Source organism: Solanum verrucosum, unplaced genomic scaffold, assembly GCF_900185275.1.
Source record: "Solanum verrucosum unplaced genomic scaffold, falcon-dt-bn FXZP01000255.1, whole genome shotgun sequence".
Taxonomy (NCBI): domain Eukaryota; kingdom Viridiplantae; phylum Streptophyta; class Magnoliopsida; order Solanales; family Solanaceae; genus Solanum; species Solanum verrucosum.
Window position 1 is genome coordinate 1,395,692 of NW_026020006.1, and position 11,304 is coordinate 1,406,995.

General features: G+C 34.8%; 1 protein-coding gene and 1 pseudogene across 1 annotated transcript; both read right to left on the reverse strand.

Moving 5' to 3' along the window:
- Window positions 1–92: 92 nt before the first annotated feature.
- On the reverse strand, window positions 93–2,227 carry LOC125819444 (beta-D-glucosyl crocetin beta-1,6-glucosyltransferase-like; annotated as a pseudogene).
- Window positions 2,228–7,641: 5,414 nt separating this feature from the next.
- On the reverse strand, window positions 7,642–11,304 carry LOC125819584 (tRNase Z TRZ2, chloroplastic). Its single transcript, XM_049499036.1, has 8 exons — window positions 10,813–11,304; window positions 10,453–10,615; window positions 10,293–10,363; window positions 10,102–10,197; window positions 9,907–10,020; window positions 8,262–8,330; window positions 8,108–8,182; window positions 7,642–7,803 (listed from the first exon to the last, which is right to left on the reverse strand). The coding sequence occupies exons 1-8, from the start codon at window positions 11,218–11,220 to the stop codon at window positions 7,714–7,716; spliced, it is 1,086 nt and encodes a 361-aa protein (XP_049354993.1). The 5' UTR covers window positions 11,221–11,304; the 3' UTR covers window positions 7,642–7,713.

Below are 11,304 nucleotides of genomic sequence, written 5' to 3' on the forward strand. Positions count from 1 at the left end.
TTTTTTTAATTTCTTTTTTGCACTAGTTGAGTTCGTTTTAGATCCGTCTTTGTTACTGCTGATACACTTTGTTATCTCTTAAATGCATCATGTTAGGCATTTTTGAACTGATTCTTCTCACAAAGCTGTTTTATCACCTCAGCAACTTCATCCATCTGTTCTTCTCTTAGCAATCTTATATTCTCACCAAGACTATTCATCCTCCTCCTCAAATCATCCCCAATTTTTTCGCCAAGTATCACTTCTTTGATAGTCTCAGCTATATAACCTCTATGAAGCTTCCCATTTCCATCTCTCGCAATCTCCACGGCTATTCCATTCTCCACAACCGATCTAGCATTCATAGGCTGATCTGAGCAAAGTTCATAGGCAGAGCTATGATTGGAACACCAAACTCTATGCTTTCAAGTGTGGAATTCCAACCACAGTGTGTTACAAATGCTCCAATACTTGCATGCTTCAGTATTCTTGCCTGTGGAGCCCATCCTTCAACTATCCTCCCCCTTTCTCCAATGCGGTCAAGAAAACCTTGAGGAAGTGCCTCTTCAAGGTTAACAACTTGTTCTCCTCTTGGAAACCTTACAACCCATATGAAATGAACATTGCTAAGCTCTAACCCATAAGCACCTCTTCCATTTCTTCCTTTGTCAAGACACACTCACTCCCAAATGAAACATACACAGTTGAATGCTCCTCTTTCTTCCCTATCCATTTAATGAGTTCTGTTTCCTTGATATCCCCTGCATCTTCAAAATCTTGAATTACTACTCCAGTAGGCAGAATGTTTGATTGTCCTATTTCAGAAAGATAATCTATATACTTAGCATCTATTGCTCTGGAGCTATTCAGCAGCATGATTCTCTCACCTTCTTCCACCACTTCAAGCTCAATATGACGCTCTATCTCTTTCTCATAATCCTTTAGATAGAGCGCTGTGAAAGGGAATTCCACCCCTGGTTTGAGCTGTAAATGGCCAAAATAACAACACGTAGCTGCACTCGCATTACAATATCTTATTGCTGGGATGTTGAGACTAGACGCAACCCTTACTGCCCATGGTTGCATTATATCAAATACTAACACATCAGGTTTTTGATCTTTCAGGATTTGGTAAAATTGTGGTTTTTCCATCATGAGGGCTTTGTAGAGGGTAGATTGAAGATGCAATGGGAGGCCATTTGTTGTGTGGTAATGAGGAGGAAGTTCAGGCAAATCTTGTAAATGGAATTCCAATAGCTGAATTGAACAAGAGTACTTGTGTGGCATTTTCTTCTTGATGTAACTAAAGATTAATGGGAGTTGAACAAAAATCAATGAAAAAGCCTCTATCTGAGAGTGTCTTGGCTAGCTCAAGGAAAGGTGTGAAGTGTCCATAAGCTAAGTATGGAAACATTAGAACTCAGATTTGTTGTTTCATGTTCTACAGCCATGACTTCTCTCTGTTTTGTTTCTCTTAGGTGTGTGTGAAAGTCATTATGTAATGAAAGCTCTTTATAGAATTATTAGATACAGAAGCACGTGTTAGCACGAGTCCAATATATGTTACTCACTCGGTCTTAATTCATGTACCACTTGTTAAATTTTAGTGTGGTACCATGCCTTGATCCTTTTTTTATCAATCCCAATAAATGACGTATTTCTATATTTAGTAGTCTAATAGTACTTCAATTATTTGATTTATTTTCTTTTTTAGTTCCGTTTAAAAAAGAATGACTCGTTTTCTTTATAGCATTTGTTTTAATTTTATGGTTAGAATAACTCCTTGTGAAAAAAAAATTATGTAAAAGTTTTCGATAATCAATATTAGTTATAAATAAGTTAAGATCGTTAAAAATGTACACCACAACAACATAAATAAATTTTTTAGAGACAATCTACTTGTCTGAGGTCAAATGTTCACTACTTTTCGTTATTGTTACTTTGTTACTCTAACAAAATTTATAGAAGGAGAAAAAATTAATTTGAAACAACAACAAAATAATATTGTCGACCCTTTTAGAAATTCATTTTTTATTGAACTGTTACTTTGAAGGCACTTTTTGATGCTTCATCAGTGCAACCTTACGACTTTTTCGGAAATATGTATGTATAATTGTTTCATTATGAAATTATAAGTAGATCAAATTATTGGATTCTAGACTCATGTTAAAGAAATATTCTCGAACATAAAAAATTAAAAATGAGTCTAACCTATATAACTCAAATGCTCAGCAATAACTTGAGACATAAAGGACAACAAATCTATGTTAATAGACATATATTTTGTAGTTTAAGATATTACTTTTATTTAGAGCAGGTTTTATTTCATATTCTTCAAATTAAGCTTGTCGAAAATAGTCATAACTCATATAAAAAATATTTAGAAGAGTGAATGAGAAGGGAAAAAAGAAAAACATTAAAAAGACGAAAGTTTTGTCCAAGTGAGATCTTGTCACTAAAACAAACTATTAGTGGCAACTATTATCGTTATTAGCAGCGACTAATTTTGCCACTAAAACATTCTTTTAGTGGCGACTATTATAGACATTGGCAGCGACTAATGTTGCCATTAAAATATTCTTTTAGTAGCGACTATTATAGGTATTAGTGGTTATTAATCTTGTCACTAAAAACAAACTATTAGTGGCGACTATTATGGGTATTAGCGGCTGTTAATCTTGTCACTAAAACAAACTATTAGTGGCGACTATTATAGGTATTAGCAGCTGTTAATCTTGTCACTAAAACAAACTATTAGTGGCGACTATTATAGGTATTAGCAGAGACTAATTTTGCCACTAAACCATTTTTTTAGTGGCGATTATAATATGTATTAGTAGCGACTAATATTGCCACTAAATCATACTTTTAGTGGCGACTATTATCGGCATTAGCAACGACTATTGTTGCTACTAAATCATACTTTTAGTGGCAACTATTATAGGCATTAGCAGCAACTAATATTGCCACTAAATCATACTTTTAATGGCGACTATTATCGGCATTAGCAGCGACTATTGTTGCTACTAAATCATACTTTTAGTGGCAACTATTATAAGCATTAGCAGCAACTAATATTGCCACTAAATCATACTTTTAGTGGCGACTATTATCGGCATTAGCAGCGACTATTGTTGCTACTAAATCATACTTTTAGTGGCAACTATTATAGGCATTAGCAGCAACTAATATTGCCACTAAATCATACTTTTAGTGGCGACTATTATCGGCATCAGCAGCGACTATTGTTGCTACTAAATCATACTTAGTGGCAACTATTATAAGCATTAGCAGCAACTAATATTGCCACTAAATCATACTTTTAGTGGCGACTATTATCGACATTAGCAGCGACTATTGTTGCTACTAAATCATACTTTTAGTGGCAACTATTATAGGCATTAGCAGCAACTAATATTGCCACTAAATCATACTTTTAGTGGCGACTATTATCGGCATCAGCAGCGACTACTGTTGCTACTAAAACAAACTTTTGGTGGCGACTTATATAGGCATTAGCAGTGACTACTGTTGCTACTAAATCAAATTTTTAGTGGCGACTATTATAAGCTTTAGCAGCGACTAATGTTGCCACTAAAACATACTTTTAGTGGCGATTATTATAACTATTAGAGCGATAAATATTGCCACCAAAACAAACTTTTAGTGGCGACTATTATAAGTATTAGCAGCGATGAATGTTGCCACTAAAGCATACTTTTAGTGGCGACTTTTATAAGTATTAGCAGCGACTAATATTGTCACTAAAACATACTTTTAGTGGCAACTATTATAAGCATTAGCAGCGACAAAAGTTGCAACTAAAAAATTCATTTAGTGGCGATTATTATAGGTATTAGCGGCAAATAAGCTTGTTACTACAACAAACTATTAGCAACGACTTATGTTGCCACTAAAACATTCTCTTTTATATATGTATAGTAAAATTACCCGCGCCTCGCGCAAAAATTTAATGTTACGAAATTTATAAAATAAAACTTATAACCTATTAGTCATTTAAAGTAAAACACTACAAAGTAAGTGATAATTATAACATCTTATCATTTATCCTTCAATCAATCATCTTTAATTTGATTTTATAATTTATCGTTTTGCTTCCAGGAATCACATGTATCAACCGGTAATATTAAATATTCTAATAAATAAATAATCGTTGGTGTAGAGATAAATAAATTGTAAAAGGTTGAAAAAAGTGAACAAATATTCTAATTATAACGTGTAGAAAGTTAAGCACTACCTTTTGTTTTACATATATCACTTTAAAGTTCCCATTTAAATGTATCAGAAGTAATTATTAAAATGAAAATTAAAGGGAAAATGTATCATATTGGACAACAATTCAACTTATTATATATACTTGAAAGGGAAAAATATTACACAAAACTATTCAGTTTGTTTGGGTGTTTTTTAAAAATCAACATACTGGAGTGATGAAGTTCAATTTGAAACTACACTTCTATTCCAATCACAATATCGAAAACACATCTACTACTTCAAAAAAAGTATTTACAACTTGCAGAAAATTTGAGAAATCTGTCCATACCTCATATTGAATATGAGCAATTAATTTATTGTGTAGTTATCTATTTCTTTAGGATTAATAGATGTTGCAGTCTAGTCATATTCCTCTATAGGTCATCCAGCACATCCTTGAACTTATGTCAAAAATTTATTAATTTTTGTCTTCTTTTCCTGGTTCACTTCGCACATAAAGGTGCGATAAAGTTTTTAAACTCTTTATGTGTTTACAATGACATACCAAATTTGAATTTTGTCTTCAAGATATGGTAGTACAGATCTTTAAGGAATTCTTTTACTCTACTTTCAACAATTTTAGTAGAGAAAACTAGCATGAATACTCAATTAACGTGTGTTATTTAATATGTACTAACAAATATTTATAACAATAACTTTGAAGAAACATAAACAACAAAGTTTAAAAGATATACTCAAAAACAACAATTAATAAAATAAGCATAAATTAATGATTGTAAAAAAAAATACCAGAATTTGTAACAATAGAATGAAACAAAAAGGAAAAAATCGAGCCCACTAAATGCATAGTGTACCCTTAAGAAAAATATTCTCCTCTAGTGCCAGAGGTTTAAAGGATAGATCCTCTCAGGATAGGACGATTCTATTCACCAGTGTATTGATACAAAAAACAATTGTGAAGTGAGTCACTCAACAGGAACAAAGTACACGAATATTTAATTGTGCTGAAGAAGAAGAAGAAGAAGTAGTTCAGAATTTTTGTTGTTTTAAAATGAGAAGAAATTCCTCTATTTATAAACAACAAAGAGTAGTGTGAACAAATATTTATTGTGTCTTATCAGAAAGGTCACAACTCTTTCGGAAAGGTCACAACCTTTCATAAAAATCACAACTTTTCATAAAAGTCGCAACTCTTCAAAACAATCACAACTCTTCAAAAAAGTTGCAACTTTTCATAAAAGTCATAACTTTTCATAAAAGTCACAACTTTTAATGAAAGGAGAATGCTAGTTTTAAAAATAAATAAATTAAAAAGGAAGCCTGAATTATGGTGACGCCACGTAGGTGGGCTTAATGTTCTCTTTTACAACATGCAAAACCCCCATAAAGATTGTTTCTTTGCTCTGCTATTGGAAGAGATGTTAGTAGCAGAAGAAAAAATATGGTGTTTTTCATTAATATGGAGATGGGGATTGGGATATGTGATTTGGTTGTTATATCTCTTGCTTCTTTCTGGTTCAGTTGTAGGGCTGTGCAAAGAAAGGGGAAAAATCTTGGGTAGTAGTGATAGACTCAGTATAATGATTCACCTAAGAGCTAAAACTTTTTTGTTTGTTTATGAAGTAATGAGCTTAAATGAAGAAGTGGGGGCTGACTCCAACTTGTTTGAGATTGTTGTATGAAGTAATAAATTGAATTTAATCTCTATTATTGTGTAATAGAAAACATCAATTGTGGAAACTATAAGGCTCTTGATGAGATGAAGTATTACTTTCCACTGATAAAGGAGAAAGACCCCAATTGAGAGGGAGAGGGAGTGGTGAGGAAGGGGATATCAATGTCTCTCATTGAGTTGTTGAAATGATCCGAACCGTAGTGATATGCTGTTGGATGGTTTATGGACTTTTTTCCATCGAGTGGTTATATCTTTTGATCCAGAAGCCTTAGTTGAGTGACATTTAGCTCGACTTTGTTCTGCAGGAAGGCATTTTTCACAAATGACACTATATGAATCCCCTGACTCTTGACCTATTTTGTTTTAGAGAAGTCCCTTTAATCGTCCGGCATGTTCAAACATGCCCTGCCAGGAAAACTTAGGAGATCCTTCGATCGCACAAAATAAGTTTAATAATATGCTTTGTTTCTTCATTATGCTTCTCGAGGGAAGAATATATTCTTTTTGGGATATTGGGAGGAAGGAGGGGCAGTTTCAGTTATGATAATGCTAGTCAATTCTTGATGCTCCCTCCATTTCAATTTGTTTGTCTTACTTTTCTTTTTAGTCCATTCCAAAAAGAATGTCGCTTTCCTTTTTTTTTTTGGCCAACTTTCCACGTAGCATGTTTAAGACCACAAGATTAAAGGACATTTTGGTACCTTCAACATATCTTTAATCTAAGACCCCGAGATTGAAGGTCGTTGTTAGACTGATATACTCAAGGACATAACCAGCAAATAATGTTGGAATTCCAGATTAATTTATTCATGTCATAGTTATTTTTTAATATGGATTATAATTAGTCCTATTCTGGTTTGTCAAGATTTTACATACTGGTTTTGGTGGTGTTATTCTAAAATAATAATGGGAATGCTACTGAAATGTTACGGTCATCTGTCCATGTTGGGTCTAGTCATGGATAAAATATATGTTGTTTACATGTGAGCTTCTAAAGCTCGGATAAAGGAGAAGGATTGTTATTAGGAAAACAAAAGATCCATATAGCCAGGGGCGAATTTAAGGGTAAAAAATGGGTCACCGTGGTCATCCGACAAAACTTTTGTATAATTTTTAAAATATAGTAAATATTAAATAAAGAAACCCATGATCACAAATGATTGGATGGCTCACTGGTTCAAGGGTTTGTTTTTGAAATCCTGAATTTGCCTCTGCATATAGCTCATTTCAAATAGTCCAAGATAGAGGTTGGTTGATCATATATTTCTTAACTTGTACTGTTAATTTTGCTTCTGTTTGTGGTCCTGATGCATTTCACTGCTTCTTAATTCATTTCAATTATCTTTCATTAACTACTCAAGATTCATGTGACCTTCTGCTAATCTATACACCCCTTGGAAAATACTATCTCGTCTTCTGTAGGTAGCAGTTCGCAAGCTTTTGAAGGAACTTATGAACAACACTTGGTTTCTCTGCTTCAGATAACATAGGTTCTATCCTGGAGGAACTTGAACAAGCTATATTTGAGCCTTTTCCCTTTTACATATAAGTGATCTGAAAAAGGTCATTTTCTTCTATTCAAATTGTAAAAAGGCAAGAAATTTCATTTCCTCGAAAACAAAAGTACCACAAACTAGGTACTCATATGTAAGTTTTCTTACAAAAGATCAAAAGAATGGCTATGAATAAGCCCTATTGAAATATTATAAGTTTAAAACGATTCAGTTGACGTGATCTACGAATCTATTCTAATCATCTCGAGGTATAACTTTCTACTTCTCGAGGTATAATGACAGACCAAGAGGCTCAACTAGAAAGAATAGCTACAAGTGCATTGATTTGAAGCCCTCAGTTAAGGCAACCACTTTGGCTGATATCTGGGGTTGCAACTTCAATATACCTTGACGGATTTCCTGTAAATCGATGATGAAAAATGCTATTAGGAGATTCCGGGAGGAAATTTGCACACGTTCGATGTTTACACCAAATCAATAATAGCAAGATATGTGCATGCACTTTCATCACTTGACGTGTGTGTTTTCACCTCAAAATATTATCTAACCATAGAATTAGTAAATGTGGTTTGGTGTGGGACGGGGTTCTTCTTTCTATCAAAATAAATCGAATTTGAAAGCATATAAGCATAGGCGCAGGTGAGAAAACAGGGAAGATGTTGAATAAAACTGAAAACACTAATGTTGAGACTGAGTAGACTACCTCAATACTGTAGCGTGGTGAAAAATGGGTTAAAACGAGTGTTTTGTTCCGTATCCATTTTGCTTGCTCCATTATCTGCAACACCAAAAGTTGGAAGAGTTGTATCCAACATCATGATAAATATTATGGAAGCGTTTCAATGATTCAGGTATACCTCGTATAGATGGGTGTGACCGTGCTCTCGTGCATGCTCAACACTGCAGTTGTCATCCAAGAAAGTTGCCTGTCAAAGAAGAAATAACGTCCTCGAGATGAGATTAAAGCTCGATCCTAACTGCTGCATCAGAATGCTTCCATAAGGTACAACAACATACCCAGTGTAATCCCATAAGTGGGGTCTGGGGAGGGTAAAGTGTACGCAGACTTACCCCTACCTTGGAAGGTAGAGAGGTTGTTTCCGATAAGACTCTCGGCTCAAGGAAAAAATCAAAGCAAGTCGAAAAAAAGAATTGACAGGAGTGAAGAAGTCATGTCAAATGCTTCCATGAAGTGAGTTAGGATATTGTTCTAATTGCTTCCTTTATTGACCATTCCATTTTTCACTAAGCCAATAAACATTACAAGGATAAACCAGTTTGCCAATAAACTTTTTTGACAAAGAGTTTGCCAATAAACTATGGCATTAGAAACAAAAAAGGACTCCAAAAAAGTTGATTATGTATGCCGAAAGGAACAGGTCTACCTTTTTATGTAACCTTATCAAACAAATATTTCTACTCTTCGTGTCAACACAACAAATATATAGGTAACTTGACTCTCTCTCTCTTTTCTTATGACCGAGATATCCGTCTAAAGCTAATCCTTTAGGACAACTGTAGCCTTCAAAACTTGGGGAGCGCCCACCTCTGTACCCCTCTCCAGTTAAATACCAGAGTTAGTTCGCTTGGCGCAGCGCTCAAACCTGTGACCTAAGACAGAGTCCCTCAACCTTAGCCAATTCAGCTAATCCCTGGACACAGTAATCAGGTAAGTTGACTTTTCAGTATGTAGCTAAACACACAATCTCTAAAGGAACTCAAGTTCATAACCCAGTATGGACTTTCATCCTTCTGATATCATTTTTATTTTTGCTGCTGCTGCAACCTCAAGGGTTGTGTATTTGAAATCTTACAGCATTCTTGAGAGAAACGAACATGTTCGGTGGGTCAGTTAACTACTTAAGATGCTAGGGATATATATTATAGACATGCAGTCAAACGGAGTGAAAAACTATACAGATGTCACAGCATCATTTGCGTTAATTAATCATGTATTTCCACTCTATATGTCATTTAAGGACAAAAGTAGCAAATTGAACCCCAAAGCACAGAAACAAGAGGAAACTAAAATGAAATACTGTAACAGCAGCTAATTGATTTTCCATATCTATGGAAAACTAATAAAAACATCAAGGTAAACTACATAACTGTTGTTCAGACCACACACATGAGAAGCCACTTTGGTGTCCTTTCCTATTTCTTGTTACCTTATAGGCCTATAACGATTAAAACTCAACCAATAAAGTCTAGAAGGAATCAACATTAGCTATTTAACTTACAGTTTGGGTCTATCCTCAATGAACACAATATAGATCGGCCTAAATAAGATAATATTTAACCCTATACCTATACTTTTAGTCAGTCAAGGAGTTAGAAGGACCTTAATTACAAGATAACTCATCTGAACTAAAACAATCAGTACCAATTAAGCATTAGTTTGAGAGTAGAATATGTCAATTAATAAAATGCCGAAACCCACAGAGGACACTGCTTGAGCATGGTTATACCGATTAACTTAAATGCTTATCCATCCAGCTATACCTCAGTTATAAGAATTTTTGCCCGCAAGGCATCAGCACTGCGAGGATCAAGATAAAAATCTGATGCTGTATCTCCCGTGAAGGCTACTTCTGGACACAACACACTATCTGTAATCTAACAAATGAACATTTTCATTAGACAAGAAATAATTTCAGTCACCACTCTATCACACAAGTTATGTAACAACTTATGAACCTGAACACCCGATTTCTTCAGTTTCTCAATTTTTTTCCCCTCTAGATGAATGTATTGCTTCTTCAGTTTCTTTCTAACTGAGTATATCACATAGCCCTGGAAACCCCAAGAATGAAATAATAAGTCAATAACTTGAAATGAAAGGTTTCAAAGTACCCAAATTCGGTAAAGTAGAACTGATGCAAACAAACCTGGCTAGGAATAACATGGTGAGTTCTAACTGGCCTTACCACCAGGTCATTCCGCATCTCATATGTTTCCCCTGAGTTCAAAATTGCAAATACATTTTACATATGGAGATAAGAAAACTAAATGGAGAAGCAAAGCATGTAAAGAAAACAGAATATTTACCTACATCTAAAGCAATCAGATCCAAGTTCAGTTCCACCTGACTCATAGATCTATGAACATCAAGCAACTTCTCTACATCCTCTTTTATGGAAGGAGGCACAAAAACAGTCGGGGGCTTCAAGCCATACAAGCCACGAGTAGCAATATACATAGGAAGTCCACCCTGAATCAGAAGATAAAGCAAAAGTCAACACTGGCTACAAAGTTCAAATCAAGCCATAAGAAGATTTGTGTTTTTTGCACCAAGAATTGTGCATAGGCCCATGGATTATTACGTAACTAAAACAAATTTCTTCTTTCTGAGAACATTGAGAGAACATTGATTACTCAAAGCTTAGAATAAAAAGAAGAAAAACATACAATGTGGTCAAGATGCGCGTGAGTGATAAACAAGAAGTTTTGATGAACAGCCCTTGAAGGACATCTCCCAATATCAAAAGCAGCCTTTAGTTGTGGCACAATAACACAGGTCTCATGCCCACCAATCGAGTGTCCTTCAATTGAATAACCTTCAACATTTAACCCTTTGCGGATTACCTCAGCCCTGGCTTTTCTATACTCTTCTTCCTCTATAGCTCTCCCAATGGCAGACAAGAAGCCGGTAGAGGAGCTTTTGACAGCACATGGAGCAGGAAGACTGATGTGTGTTTGCGTTGAGATACCGTGGCATGGTTTTTGAACATTATATTGAGTTTGGTTTGAGGTGGAAGGGTAATATGTGGAGAATGAAGGTACTTTTGGTATTGTAGTGGCTAGTGAGATTTGCATTTTTGAATTGAAGAACACATACAGATGTACTCTGAGCAGGAGAGAAGGGGTCAAAATGGTTTTTGTGCTTCAATATTTGGATTA

Bases quoted from the DNA above. Each gene is read 5' to 3' on its own strand.
- LOC125819584 (XM_049499036.1), bottom strand. From the start codon at position 11,220: ATGCAAATCTCACTAGCCACTACAATACCAAAAGTACCTTCATTCTCC. The intron at 10,198-10,292 runs GTTTGTTTGCAT...TGGGGTTTCCAG, and splicing joins ACCATGTTATTCCTAGCCAG to GGCTATGTGATATACTCAGT. The intron at 8,183-8,261 runs GTATACCTGAAT...TTGGTGTTGCAG, and splicing joins GTCACACCCATCTATACGAG to ATAATGGAGCAAGCAAAATG.